Below are 15,203 nucleotides of genomic sequence, written 5' to 3'. Positions count from 1 at the left end.
TCCGCTCTCCATCTCAGGTTCCAATCAAGACGACTGGGACATGCACATTTAATTCCGACTGCCCTCCTCACATTTCCTTACGATGTTCATCTCGGTTTCCTTTAGTGGGAAGAAACGGTTGAGCCGTATACAGGGCTAGAACCTGATCTGGGATCTGAGGAAAGGAGAGAGAGGAGCATACTGACTGGGGACTGTGTGGTTCCCAGATACCCGGTGCGTGAGTGTGGGAGTGTGTGTGTGTTTGTGTATATCGGAGTGCGTTGTGCCCCTGAGATTATTTTCAGCAGGCAGTGCAGAGATGAGAGAGAGAGAGAGAGAGGATAGAAAGGAGAGAGAGAAAGATAGAGAGACAGAGAGGAGAAAGATAGAGAGCGAGAGAAAGAGAGAGAGCGAAAAGATAGCAAGAGAGAAAGAGTGAGAGAGTGGCTGCTGTTGCTGTTTCCTATGGGGGGCCTGTTACCGAGGGGAGGTTGAGATTTACACTCCCTCTCAGTCAAAGTGCTCCCTCCACTCCTGCGCTCTGAGACACACACAGACACACACACACACACACACACACGCTCCCAACTCTCCACAGAAAACCCAGAGCCTAATGCGCAGCACCTCACAGGCAGCACACTGCCACGTACGTTGGGCAAACCAAACCAAGTGGGACACTAACTCCGACTCTGCGACTTTGATAGTTGGTTAATTACTCATGTGATGTGATTCAGATGTCTAGGGGCTTCAGCAGAAAGTTCGCCTGACGGTTCCAACAGGGGAGGCAGGAGCAGACATTTTAGGAGAGCAGAGCGGTAGGTGAAAACCAAACCTATTTATTATTTATCAATAGATCAGTTTACGTGCCGTCACACAGGGTCCCAGTAGTGTGGTGCCTGATGCTAAACGGTGATGCTACATGAAGTGCTGGATGCTAAATAGGTTTTTGTGTACTAACTAGGTGACATCTGGGACTTTGAACAGGATGAAACACTCTTCATGGCTAGCTGGAGAGGCACTGTGTTCTGTTGTGATGAAAAAGTATTCAAATGCAGATCTCAGTTTTCTTTACCTACTTGGTCTGAACTCTAGATTGTACATTCATAGAAAGGGTTTTTAACTACTCTGTAAAGTTTGACCTGAAATACACTATTATATTACTTTGAATATAACCTGGTAATTATATAAATGTAAGTATTTGATTTACATATTGATAGTAGGGTTAATTTCTAACTGGTTACAAAAAATATTTTGAGAGAACTTGGGATTTTTTCATGTAACATCTTCACTCAACTCTCAAACAATAGGGGCGGCAGGGTAGCTTAGTGGTTAGAGCGTTGAACTAGTAATCGGAAGGTTGTGAGTTCAAACCCCCAAGCTGACAAGGTACATATCTGTCGTTCTGCCCCTGAACAGGCAGTTAACCCACTGTTCCTAGGCTGTCATTGAAAATAAGAATTTGTTCTTCACTGACTTGCCTAGTTAAAAAATACAAAAGCTGTCTTGTGTAATGTAACACTGACTAGACATGGGCCTGATCAGATTATTTCATGTTAAAATGTCTCATTGTTTTCTAACCGCTAGTCTGAGTCTTTAAATTAAAACCAGAAGGGAGAATGCAGAGCAGAGGAAACCACACTGAAGAAGCCACGCAAGGGGCGAAATTGTCAAAACAATATAAAGCCCTGCCTGGCTCTCTCTCTCTGTGTGTGTGTGTGTGTGTGTGTGTGTGCGCGTGTGAGCCTGCGTGAGTGTGTGTAATATGGGCTTGTAGCCCACACACTCCTATTAGCACAAAGCCTTTGCTGATTATTACTTCCAGAAATGACAGAGAAGAGAGGAGACGCTTCATATTGTTTGACTGTAACCAGTCGTGGCATCTTCCCATCTGTGCCCCCTTGGCAAAAGCTGTTTGAAGTCTGAAGGAGGTCGTTTTACTTCCCCTAGCAGTTGGAGAGGATGGGAGAGGACCCACTGTGATGTGGAACTTTTGACTGACACATTCTGGTTTTGGCTCCATTTCTGAGGAGATGTTCCTGGATTCGGACAAAAGTATACAGTTGTTGAACAGTCGATTCAATTGAGGAAGTTTTGTTTTGTTGCTTGCAAAGTTTGCTGGCTGAAATAACCCATATGCTTTTTTCCCCCTGTCTCCCTTCATCTCTGTCTTTCTGTCTCTCTCGCTCTCTCTATCTTGCTCTCCCTCCCTCTCTCTCTAACTTGCTCCCCACCTCTCTCTCTAACTTGCTCTCCCCCCTCTCTATCTCTCTCCCCTCCCTTGTCTCTCTCGCTCACCAGCTCTCACCACCAACAGTACATGGGGAACCCCTACACTATCTCCTGAGACAAAGCGTGGAATGTGTTCTATAATGGGCGCCCCAATCGTACATGTGTTGGTGCTAATGGCCGTCATGGCCGCCCTGCCTGGCCCTGGAATGTGTCAGATAAACAGCACCACAGACGAGGGGGAGAAGGACTCCCTACCCCCAGACCAGGGCCTGGTCCTCCTCAACACCCACATCACCCTCCAACCCCTGGGCTTCCACAGCACCAGCAGCCCCTTCCTGGAGCATGGGAGCCCCATCTCCACCAGGGGCCACCAGGGGCCGCAATGGCACAGGGTCGGAGCTGGATCTGGGGCCACAAACATCACCAGGATAAGGGCCCCTCCATCATGCACCATCGCCACTTCCATTCAAAGCTATTTCAAATACATCAACACAGTGATTTCTATCATAGTGTTTGTGGTGGGCATAGTGTGCAATTCCACCCTGTTGAGAATTATCTACCAGAATAAGTGCATGAGGAACGGGCCCAATGCCCTCATCGCCAGCCTGGCGCTGGGAGACCTCATCTACATCACCATAGATATACCCATCAACGTCTACAAGGTAAGAGACGCATATCCATCCTGTACACTGGACATCACAGTGAATTTTGCATGGATATATTGAAGCATAATTGCATCTCAGAGAGATTGAGAGAGCGAGAGATTATTTCACTTGCTTTGGCAATGTAAACATATGTTTCCCATGCCAATAAAGCCCCTTGAATTGAATTGAGAAAGAGAGAGAGAGAGCGGGTGAGAGAGAGAGCGAGAGAGAGTGCGCAAGAGAGAGAGAGAGAGAGAGCATGAGAGAGAGAGTGCAAGCGAGAGAGAGAGAGAGAGAGAGAGAGAGAGAGAGAGAGAGAGATGAGAGAGAGAGAGAGAGAGGGGAATGAGAGAGAGAGAGAGAGAGAGAGCATGTGCGAGAGAGAGAGAGAGAGAGAGAGAGAGAGAGAGAGAGAGAGAGAGACAGAGAGAAAGAGAGAGAGAGAGAGAGTGTAAGAGAGTGAGAGAGAGAGAGAGAGAGAGAGAGAGAGAGAGTGCAAGAGAGAGAGAGAGAGAGAGTGCAAGAGAGAGAGAGAGAGAGAGACAGAGACAGAGAGACAGAGAGACAGAGAGAGAAAGTGTAAGAGAGAGAGAGAGAGAGAGAGTAGTGGAGAAAAGAAAGGGGAGAACAAATAAATAAAGTATTCATTAGAAGGCTCCCCAAACATCATGTTGCTCTCCAAAGTTGATTTCAGTCAGTAGTAGTACTACTTTATCTTCATTGGGTGGTTCTTTGTGATGAAGGAAGCAGGGAGAGGCCCAGACTAAAATAAACAATGGAATCAGACCAATCAGACTGCGGTCACACATTTCAGTGGCCCTGCTCTGACCCGTGGTTTGTGACAGGACCAGCTCTCCTCTCATCTGCGATCACATTTGAACCTCTCTACACTCAGAATAAATGGGTCTGGTTAAATGATGAATCACGTGTCCAGTGTGAGCCATTTAAACCCATTAGACCGTAGTCCATTTACCCCCCCCCATGTGGGTTCACTTTAACATGAGCTAGATAGAACTCACAGATGATTTACGACGTTATCTTACCTGCTGTGGTATTATTGCTTGAGAGTAATGAGCATATTTTCCAGTGGGTCCACATACATAGGTTGAACAGGTCAAGGTTTTTAATAGGATGTAGTGCAGTACATTGGGAATGCTCAGTTCATTATGAAGAGAAGTGGTGAAGCCACCTGTTTAGTATTACCGGTATACAGTTTCATCACACTGTGTCAGCACATATGGAAGTGCCAGGGTCCCGGGACAGATGATTCTCCACATGTACAAAGGGGGGAGTCTTTCCTGTATTAGGGAGTTTCAGTTACACACATGAAGGATAAATCACAGTGTCCCTTTGTACTGGTGAGGAAAAGTAGTGCCGTAGGTACAACTCTGGTTTCAGGCCAAACACTCCCTGTGAACATGTCTGCACTACAGGGCCATGTGCTTTAGGGAGGCCCAGCTCACTTCCTATGGGGTTTGTTTGACGCAGTTTCCAAATATAATCCTATACACACTACATACACACATACGGACACAGGCTACACACACACACCCACAGTGACGTAGCCCCCTTTCCCTTCCAACTCCCATGTTCTCAAGCCTTTTTGATTAGATGGAACCGCTCCAAGTGAACAATAGGGGGACAAGGATGCACCCGTGAAGTGCTTCCTTTGGCCCGGCCTCTCAACGACTCTGGGTTAATCCCCACTTTCTCTCTTTGTTCGGCCCATGTTGATTCCTGTTCAACAACAGCTGCCAAGACTACTTCATAATGACAAAGGGTGGTTTTAGCAGTCTGTTCTACAGGGAGAGCTGTGAGTTGTTTTGTTAAGGGAGCTCTTCTTATAAGAGGCTATGGGAAGTGGTGCTTATAGATGCCTGGAAGTCCAATTAAAGAAAGGATGTCACTTTCAGGGACAGTTCCAGGGTTGGTTTGTCGGACCTGACTCAATGATGTACTGTATCAAGATGATGAGGCGCATATGGGCCTGCTGTTGGACTGTACTCAGAATCAGAATGAAGTCAGGACGTACCATGAAATCCCTCTGATGTGACTGAGACTAGCCTGCCTGTTGGGAAGGGCCTGCTACAGTACCGTGGTTAAAGATAGTCCGAACCCTAAGGACAATGGGAATTGAGCTAAGAGGAGATAAACATGTGACCCTCTAACCTCAATCCCTTATAATGTATCCCTTACTAGTTAGTAAAGAAAGAGATATAAGGGCTAGTCCATTATTATTATTATTGTTCTTATTATTATTTTATTATTATTATTACTCTTCACATCAGGTATTGTTCTTTCACAATTCAATTAATATTTTACATGCTTTTTCTGTCTTCTCAGTTACTATACTGGCTAATAATGACCATTATGGATTTCTGATATCTTATGAAAGGGTTTGTAATACAGGGAAGTGCCAACTGGCTAAATGCCATCTAAGGTGTGTGGTTATTTCCTGACGATGCAAAGCCAGTTGTGAGTTGAAGCGTACATACTGTCTTCTACGATGTGCTGACGTGCTGACGTGCTGACGTACTGACGTGCTGACGCTCTCTCTCTCTCTCTCTCTGTATGTCTCTCTCTCTCTATCTGTCTCTCTGTCTCTCTCTCTCTCTCTCTCTCTCCCTCTCTGTCTCTCTGTTTCTGTCCCTGCAGCTCCTTGCCACCAGGTTCCCCTTCGATGACAGTTACTTTGGGCTGTGTCTGTGTAAGCTGGTGCCATTCATACAGAAGGCCTCTGTGGGCATCACCGTCCTCAACCTCTGTGCCCTAAGCGTCGACAGGTCAGTCCCATGTACCACTGCTGAATTCCAAATCAACCAATGGTGGAAGATTTCAGGTCTGTGAATCTTTATATGCAGGTTACGGTAAACTCCAAATGAAAATCAGTCTAATGATATTTTTTTTCTGTGAAATGTAGTCTACTTTACAATACGTATGTATCAAAGAAAAAACTCCTCTTTAAAAAATGTTGACCCTCAACCTTAGCCAGTAACTCACCAACACCGGGATTAATCACATTGCCGTGGTTTGAATTCAAACCAAAAGTGTTTGTTGAACAGTAAAGCCTTCATGAGATAGCCCACTCTATGTATGGGAGTGGCTGAGACAAATTGGCCAGGAAAGATGAATGATTTCCCTAATTTGATTTAAAGGAAACCACAGGTTGGGAGTTAGTTTAACTCCTTAGTGGGGGTAGTACGGTAAAGGCAGTTTATTCCGGAAGTTTGTAACGTCAGTAATAATGGAGCTCTCCCATTACCAACATAGTTACTCTCCCTCCTAGTTTTCTATTGGCTGCAGCTGATAAGGACTAGGCCATCCAGAGCCATATCCACAACGCCTCTCAGAGTAGGAGTACTGATCTAGAATCGGCCCATATAATATTTTTCACCATGATCCATAAGTAAAATCTGATGCTAGATCAGCACTCCTACTCTGAGACGCTTTGTGGTCTTAGACGTTTCTCTCCCTGAGGAGGGGTAGCTTTGCCATCAAGGAGCAGAAGTAGTTTCATTCTCAAATCTAAACATGTTTATTCTCACATTTTTAACTCGGATTGTTTTGTGTCTGTTGCTACACGACTAGACTTGTATTCCCGTCTCACTCCCTCCAGTTCTTGTAACACAGTCGATCCTGTTTATCAGCAGAGTGTAAAGTGAGGGGCTGACGTCCGGCTTCATTGGTCTGTGAGTTAGCAGACATAAGAGATAAGAGCATAAGGAGGCCTGTTCTGGATCTAAAGGGATGGAAGCCAGTTTAACATACCAGCTATGCTGAATGACTCCCATCATAGAGAGAGAGAGAGAGAGAGAGAGAGAGAGAGAGAGAGAGAGAGAGAGAGAGAGAGAGAGAGAGAGAGAGAGAGAGAGAGAGAGAGACGCGACGCTAGTGGTAGAGCCGAGTTCAATAGCAGATGGTCTCCATTTTGTTCTCAGAAAACGTGCAGCATATCTCGCCTGGTTTGCACGCATTGTGTCTCGTCCTCTTTGTTTGAGAGAGAGAGAGGGAGCGAGAGGGAGAGAATGTGGATGCATTACCATCTGGGTAAAATATAAATGACACTATGTTGTTTGACAAGGGTATTCAAGTGCGTCATGAAAAATATATTGTTCAGGCCATAAAATCTTGATGCACCGTTTTACTAAAACATTTAGACAAGCGGTTCCTATTAATGAAACAAACAAGCAAACACGATTTGGAACACAGGAAACAAGCGTCAACAAACAGACCATAGCTCCTGCCAACGCTTGTTTGGAGGCTTCACAAAATAATTAATATTAGATTCTGAGGATAAACAATTGATTATTATCTGTTGTTCATTAAATCTTAACTTGGATCATTTTTCTCACTATGTGGTACAAATCAAAATCAAATCAAATTTATTTATTTATATAGTCCTTCGTACATCAGCTGATATCTCAAAGTGCTGTACAGAAACCCAGCCTAAAACCCCAAACAGCAAGCAATGCAGGTGTAGAAGCACGGTGGCTAGGAAAAACTCCCTAGACAGGCCAAAACCTAGGAAGAAACCTAGAGAGGAACCAGGCTATGTGGGGTGGCCAGTTCTCTTCTGGCTGTGCCGGGTGGAGATTATAACAGAACATGGCCAAGATGTTCAAATGTTCATAAATTACCAGCATGGTCGAATAATAATAAGGCAGAACAGTTGAAACTGGAGCAGCAGCACGGCCAGGTGGACTGGGGACAGCAAGGAGTCATCATGTCAGGTAGTCCTGGGGCATGGTCCTAGGGCTCAGGTCCTCCGAGAGAGAGAGAGAGAGAGAGAGAGAGAGAGAAAGAGAGAATTAGAGAACGCACACTTAGATTCACACAGGACACCGAATAGGACAGGAGAGGTACTCCAGATATAACAAACTGACCCTAGCCCCCCGACACATTAACTACTGCAGCATAAATACTGGAGGCTGAGACAGGAGGGGTCAGGAGACACTGTACAGTGTGTGTCTGGTCTACTGCCACGCAGTCAGTTCATAGAGCATATACTACAACGTACAGCTGAGTTGACCCAACATAATGGGTACTGTAATAAGATGAACAAGTATTCCAGTAGTTTTCTCACCATATCTCTGTGGTTCTCACAATCACGTTCCCACGCAGGGTTAAAAGTTTGAAGTAAGTCTATTATTCAAGTACTGGAAGCGTCTCTAAAATAGGTTCACTTTTCACAGTCACTTGAACCTCCTAGCGGGCAAAGCTAGTTGAAATGACTTCATTACAACCATTAAAAGCTGGTTGAAATGACTTCATTACAACCATTAAAAGCTGGTTGAAATGACTTCATTACAACCATTAAAAGCTGGTTGAAATGACTTCATTACAACCATTAAAAGCTGGTTGAAATGACTTCATTACAACCATTAAAAGCTGGTTGAAATGACTTCATTACAACCATTAAAAGCTGGTTGAAATGACTTCATTACAACCATTAAAAGCTGGTTGAAATGACTTCATTACAACCATTAAAAGCTGGTTGAAATGACTTCATTACAACTAGTTTCGCCGCTGGGCTGTTTATTAGTTCCAACTCAGCAGTTGTTGCTGAAAGGTCCACAGCCCTGGCTCTGCTCTAACCCCTACCTTATCCCACCATGTTCACCCTTTCATTCTTTGTGTCCCTCTATGCCCTAGGTACCGTGCAGTGGCGTCATGGAGCAGGGTCCAGGGAGTAGGCATTCCACTTCGGACGGCCATGGAGATCGTGTCCATCTGGGTGCTGTCCATGGCCCTGGCTGTCCCAGAGGCCATCGGCTTCGACATGGTTCAATTCAACTACAGGAACGAGTCCATACGGACATGCATGCTCTACCCCAAGACTGACTTCATGATGGTACGACCCATTTTCTTGTTGATGCTTCTGCACTTCAAATAATGTTATTACCTGTATACAAACAAATCTGGCCCACAAAGTGTCTCAGAGTAAGAGTGCTGATCTAGGATCAGGTCCCCTCTCTTATTCATTATGATTAAAAAGACAAAAGTGATTCAAGTAGGGTTACAGTACCGTACATGTGTGTTAAGTTAGTAAATCTGAGAGTCCATGATTTCATGTGGTGGTGTATCCTTACACTGACCTATCAAAAACAATTCCATCTGTCCAAATACTTGGCATGAAAAGTAATTGTTATAAATACAGTGGTATATTTATCGTACTGACATTCATTTCTCTGACATTCTTGGTGGAACCTCCCAAAGAGCTAGAAATATGGTGAAAGGAAGCATACAGAGGCCAGACCTGGGTTCAAATATAATTTCAAATACTTTAGCTGACTGAGCTTGTTTGGCTTAATGGACGAATAGAATCATCCCAAAACATCTGGTACTCTAGGTAGGCTAGAGCAAACACAAAGTATTTGAAAGATTTCAAGTAGTACTTGAACCCAAATAGCATTTGAACTCTGACAGAGGTCTCCATACATTTTTTTTCCCTCAGAGAGAGAATCTCTGAGGTGATCACTTTCTTTGTCCACAAGCCTGGAGAACATAATTGATCGCAGGCCACAACAGCAATTACAGCTCAACTGATGTATGGTTCCTTCAAGCTGAGCCATGTGTGTGTCTAGTTCACATCATGCAAAACACAAAAGATACTAAATCCCATATCATGATCAAACCATGCTGAGGTTTAGGTCATTTCATTTGAATCCAGATTCAATAGAACACGTAGGACAGACAGTATCTCACCCTCCCGAAGTGAGGAATTTAGTAATGTCGTATAAAGGTTATAGATTAACATTTATTCTGTGGCCAAAAAAATCCTCAAATGGCATCTGCTCCTCCTTAAAACTTACGATAATATCCCCCTCTTATATGTGGATTTAGTAGGTTAGAATATGTCACTGCCATCACATAGACGTATTGGTAAAGTGAACTTGCTTTGTTACCAAACCTAGCAGGTGAAACTGATTGAAATGACCTCATTACGACATCAATACAACCCGTTTTCCACGTTTGCCTGCTGGACAGTCTTCTGGAGTATTGGCATGTTAAGAATTGTGGTTCTCCTGCATAGAACCTGTGTAATAACGTTCTCCTGTTGTGGTTCTCCTGCAGTACTATAAGGACATCAAGGACTGGTGGTTGTTTGGGTTCTACTTCTGCGTTCCTCTGATGTGTACGGCCGTGTTCTACACTCTGATGACCTGTGAGATGCTCAACCACAGGAACGGCAGCCTCCGCATCGTCCTCAGTGAACACCTCAAACAGGTACACACACACACAAGGTACTTGAGGCCAGACTGCTTCATGTTTAGTGTCTCTTAAGGAGAAAGCCCATGCCCTCTCTCAGGCCTCTCAAGCTGATGTTGCATAACCCACCCCGACTGCCTTCTACATTCATAGTACTACTACTTAGTATCAGATCTCTCTTCTCTTTGGTTGTTACGCACTGTAACCAGAGCCTCTAGCGTTTTGGAGGCCCTAAGCTAGGTTGGGCTGCGTATAGGCAGAGGCACCTCTGTAACAGTACACTACTGCAGAATGACTCATGTGTAGTCTCTTTAATGGTTTGTCCTTTTCCTCTCTCCGGCCTATCCGGTTTACATGACATAACCCTACATCTCCCTAACAACCTAGCGTCTCCCTAACCTAACATTTTGTCTGTTTACATCCCCAGAGACATTACCATACAGTACTCAGGATGACTGAGCGTTTTTTAAATACGTTTTCCACTCTCAGTATCTTGTCTTCATCACCCTTCATCGTCATCGTCCAACCTTTTCCTAATCTGTTGTTTATTGTTATCCCCAGAGACGGGAAGTGGCCAAAGCAGTGTTCTGCCTGGTCCTGATCTTCGCTCTGTGCTGGTTCCCCCTGCACCTCAGCAGGATCCTCAAGAAGATGGTCTACAACTCGGGAGACGTTGGACGCTGTGACCTGCTCAAGTGAGTGCAGCCATGTTTGTTTGCTGTTGCCATCTCATTATTAGAAACGACTGACTCAGTACGGTGTGTTGGAAAATGGAAAGGTGGAAATACGTGGGGAATCACTCGACTGGATCTAGAACCACAACAGACTAAACAGACAGACATTATTTGAGTTGCTGCAATTTAATGATTCAAAATGTTTGAAAGGAGATGAAACTCAAATGGAAGTTCGGCCAAAAAACATGGATGTCATTTCTTTCAGCTTCCTGTTGGTCTTGGATTACCTGAGTATCAACCTAGCCACAGTAAACTCCTGTATAAACCCCATCATCCTCTACTTTGTCAGCAAGAAGTTCAAAAACTGCTTCAAGGTACAGTAGATCCCTAAACATACACACACACCCAACTCTCTTTTTATCTCTTGCTCTATATCTCTCTCTATCCGTTTCACTCTCTCTTGCTTCCTTTTTCTTTCGCTCTCTCTTTCCCCCCATATAATCAGTATCTCCACTAACCCCCCAGCCCTCCCCAAACCCTTTGTCTTGTCTCGCCAGTAAAGCAAACAGAGAACCTCTCCCCACGACCGAGGGGCTGTGGCTCTGTGCTGGTGATCACATTAGTTAAAGAAGATGTAAAGCAAAGCAGTGATTTATGAACTAATTTACTCGGTGAGGTCACATAACTGTACACATCTGTTAGAGACCTGAGCTGAAGATAAGCCAAGCCCTAGCTCCAGCTGTCCTCAGAGAGCGAGAGAGCGAGAGAGACTGACTAACTCATAACAGAAATTCCCAGACCCTGAACGTGCCTCTTCCTCTCTCTGCAGAACTGGGGCTAAGAGTTTGGGAAGGATAGAAAGTGTTCTACTTCTCACGCTGTGAGCAGATGTAGCTTTATGTAGTATATTGTTCAAAGAAGCATTCCCAGCCCTCATTACACAAGCCCTCATCATTGTAAGTTGTAGAAAAGTGTCTACTTGGACCTCTTCTATCGTAGCAGCAATAGAATAAACGTTATCAACACAGAATGACCACAGCAGTGTGAATAGTGCTTCTAATCTTGTAAACGTGTACCCTTGTTCAAGTGTCTAACCGTGTCCCCTTGTCCCCTTCCAGTCCTGCCTGTGTTGCTGGTGCCACTCGGATGCCACAGTGACCAGCACGGGACAAAACGGGAACGGGACCAGTATCCAGTGCAAGAGCCCAGAGCCCGCCAACCTCCACACGGACCGCAGCCTACGCAAGGACAGCGACTGACCACCACAGGAGGTGACGCCCCCTATGGACGAGGAGGTCTCACTACAACTACAGCCAGTCTGCACTAAACACAACAGACTCTCAACTCAATAGGACCCCCATGCTAAACCGCTATGGTGTGACAAACAGAGAGAGAGTCACAAGTTTCAAACACCACCACACATTTCTTATACAGAACACTGCTGAGCAGCTCTGGAGCCTGACGTAGAACCACGGGGAAAATGAGTGGAGTTTATATATAGACACAAACATACAATGGGCATGATGGACACTGCAGTATTTCCAGTGTCTCTCTGGACTATACCATTCCCTTTGCCAGGGGGGGAGACGAGGAGGGAGCGATGCTTTATAGTACCGTGAGAGAGGAGGAAGAGGGATGGAGGGAGGGAGGGGTAGCTAACAGGATGCAGCTGAACCCAGGCTATAAATGACCGGCGAGTAGCCTGTTTTTCTGTTCACAAAACGGTCAGCACTGCTGGGACGAACCAGGAAGCAGAGGAAACCCCGGGAAGGAAGGCCAGAGCGCTCCCTGTCAGAGGGGACGAGAGGAGAAGGAGAGAATGGTCCCCCATGAGTCCTAATGAACTGCTACTCAGTGATGGCGGAGAGAAGAGGAGCTCGCACTATTGAGTTGACAGTCCTTTTTAAGTGTCGCTATAGCATCTTCCATCATAGGAACTATACGCTGGTCGTTGTATACACAGCAGTACACTTTCATAGAGTAAGCGAATGTCCCGTGTTCTGTATGGTGAATTTGTTTTAATATGGATGAAAGTGATTTTGCCATGTAAACGTGTGTGTTCCAGTACAGTTTTATATATTGTTTTATAAAACATACCAGGAAGTGTTAATTCACTGTGTTTTGGTTTCATGTGCTGTGAAGAAGGAAAAAGTGATTTTAACGAAAAGGTGCCTTGTGTCACCTCGAATTCCCCCGTATAGCCTTATACAGCATACAGACTCTGTACAACAACCATTGGAATATCACTTAGGGTGTAGAGTTACTCCAGTGTAGAGTAACCACCAGAGTGCATCCCAAATGGACCCCTATTCCCTACATAGTCCTATGCGTCCTGGTCAAAAGTAATGCACTATAGGAGGGAAGGGGGTGCCATTTGGGAAGCAGACCCAGTCTCTTGACTTGTTCTCCAAAGACTAATGGTTTTCTGACCCCTACTGAAGTCCCAAGCTAGTTTAAAGAACAAGTCCAGGTGCAGCAAGCACCACAGGACCATAAAGTACAACGTTATGATTATGTCTCAGTTCAAGGCTCGTTGAAAAGGGGATCTCCATGTTCTCACCCAAAAGACAAAGGGACAAAAACGTTTTCCCTACTTCACTGTGAATTTTACAAGACACAGAAATGTTGGTATTTACAGCTAAGCTGTTTGTGAAACATGCTCGTATATATATCACGTTTTATATGGTGTTCTATTTGGCTATGTTCTTTATCATATATACAGAATGTGGTTATCATTTGTCCTTTGCCTGAGGCAGGATTTTTTATTAGTTCGTGTGATGATAAATATACCAGTTGGTGTTTAAATCATATCAGCTACCTAGGTGACTATACTGCTTTATACATTTGATACGTGAATACATGTTTTGTGAATACAATTCATGTGCTGTGTGTGTGTGTGTGTGCGTGTGCGTGCGTGCGTGCATGCGTGTGCGTGTGCGTGTGTGTGTGTATGCGTGCGTGTGCGTGTGTGTGTGCGTGTGTGTGTGTGCGTGTGCGTGTGCGCGTGTGCGTGTGTGTGTGTGTGTGTGTGTGTGTGTGTGTGTGCGTGTGTGTGTGTGTGCGTGTGCGTGTGTGTGTGTGTGCGTGTGTGTGTGTGTGTGTGTGTGTGTGTGTGTGTGTGTGTGTGTGCGTGTGCGTGTGCGTGTGTGTGTGTGTGTGCGTGTGTGTGTGAGTTTTTGCACTTTCCGTTTAACTATTTGTGGCACTATCTGCAGCATATCAGACAGTGTCAAAGATAAAGGCTTTTCAGTTTAACCACTCATATCAATACATGGTATCTTACCACTATACTGTTCATTCAGAGGCATCATACCCCTCTATAGGAAAGTGTACTATTGTTCGACACATTTCTTTCTCATGTTTCATACAGAAATGCTGCTGCTTATCCTAATAAACATCCTTTAAGTGTATACCGTTTGCCTTACATTTACTAAGGAGAGATTAACGTTATATTGATATGCATCACGTAAATACGTCGGCATTTGTAAGCATAAGAACATTAAACATGGCATTACTAAGGAGTTATACATTTTACATTGATATGCATTACATTAAATTACTTTGGAATTTGTAAGCGTATGACCTCTCGCATTGCTTTACTGAGGAGTCATGAACTTTGTACTGGCATGTCACAGAAATACTCTTCTCTTTCTGAGAGGATAAGGGGCCTCTTTTTTAAATTTTCTTAGTGTCTGTGGGAAGAAAACACAAGCCGGTCTGGGAGTGATTTGAAGTGCACTGTGACCTGCTTGCTTGTTGCTTGGCAACACTGCCCTCAGGGTTACCATGTCAACTGAGAGGATGTGAACTGAATTGCTTGGAGAGAGGGAATGTAATCAAGCCAGTATCAACGTATGCATATGGTGAACAGGCATTGCTTGGTAGCCCATATGAGTGACTGTTATCAGAGCTCCCAAATAGAGGAGCTGTTAAACATAACTTGTCTTGTTAACTTAAAGACGTCCTCCAGCGATTTCAGAATGTTTACTGTTGAAAAGCTATACCCCAAGTATAAATACAGTAAAGTACACAGGTGTAATACATTGAGAAATATAGTGTTTTTTAGACAAAACTGCAAATTTCAAGGAGTAGGTCACTCAAGGAGCTGGTCTGATGGGGAGATGTGATGTCATCAGCCTCTTCCCTTTCTTGAGGAGCCATAGAGAACAAAAGAGGATTCCTGGACCACCTACTGAGATGTACCTTTTGTTAAGTATATCAGGGGAAATATTAGGTAAAAAGAAGAATGGAGAACGACTTTAATCAAATCTGCAGGATCTCAACTCTTTGCTTGAGATCAGTGCAATGGCTTTAGTTACAAGGTTGTGTTGGACATTTAAAGTGAACACCATGAAATCTTCTTAGACAACCTAAACATTGTGACCGATATCGTTTTTAAAATCAAGATTGTCATTTTAGCACTTTAGTCATTTAGCAAACACTCTTATCCAGAGCGACTTACAGTTGT

The 15,203-nt window shown here is 44.5% G+C and overlaps 1 protein-coding gene across 2 annotated transcripts; it reads left to right on the top strand.

Annotated features, from left to right (window-relative positions):
- The first annotated feature begins 415 nt into the window (after positions 1 to 415).
- On the top strand, positions 416 to 13,297 carry LOC112261298 (endothelin receptor type B-like). Of its 2 annotated transcripts, none has more exons than XM_042311845.1 (8): positions 416 to 794; positions 2,278 to 2,870; positions 5,508 to 5,635; positions 8,505 to 8,703; positions 9,927 to 10,079; positions 10,623 to 10,756; positions 11,001 to 11,109; positions 11,854 to 13,297. In XM_042311845.1, exons 2-8 carry the CDS (start codon positions 2,337 to 2,339, stop codon positions 11,992 to 11,994), a joined length of 1,398 nt encoding a protein of 465 aa, XP_042167779.1. In that variant the 5' UTR covers positions 416 to 794; positions 2,278 to 2,336; the 3' UTR covers positions 11,995 to 13,297. The 2 variants fall into 2 exon arrangements, with proteins under 2 accessions (XP_042167779.1, XP_042167778.1); XM_042311844.1 differs by lacking the exon at positions 416 to 794 and adding an exon at positions 1,738 to 2,031.
- Positions 13,298 to 15,203: the final 1,906 nt, after the last annotated feature.

This window comes from Oncorhynchus tshawytscha, linkage group LG34, assembly GCF_018296145.1.
Source record: "Oncorhynchus tshawytscha isolate Ot180627B linkage group LG34, Otsh_v2.0, whole genome shotgun sequence".
NCBI lineage: Eukaryota > Metazoa > Chordata > Actinopteri > Salmoniformes > Salmonidae > Oncorhynchus > Oncorhynchus tshawytscha.
Note: the sequence above shows the minus strand (reverse complement) of the source record. Positions and strands in the feature narration are given on the sequence as shown.

Coding starts and splice junctions, on each gene's coding strand:
- LOC112261298 (XM_042311844.1), top strand. CDS start 2,010: ATGTTCCTGGATTCGGACAAAA. Junction 2,032..2,277: donor GTTCCTGGATTCGGACAAAA/GTATACAGTTGT, acceptor CTCGCTCACCAG/CTCTCACCACCAACAGTACA. Junction 2,871..5,507: donor TACCCATCAACGTCTACAAG/GTAAGAGACGCA, acceptor CTGTCCCTGCAG/CTCCTTGCCACCAGGTTCCC.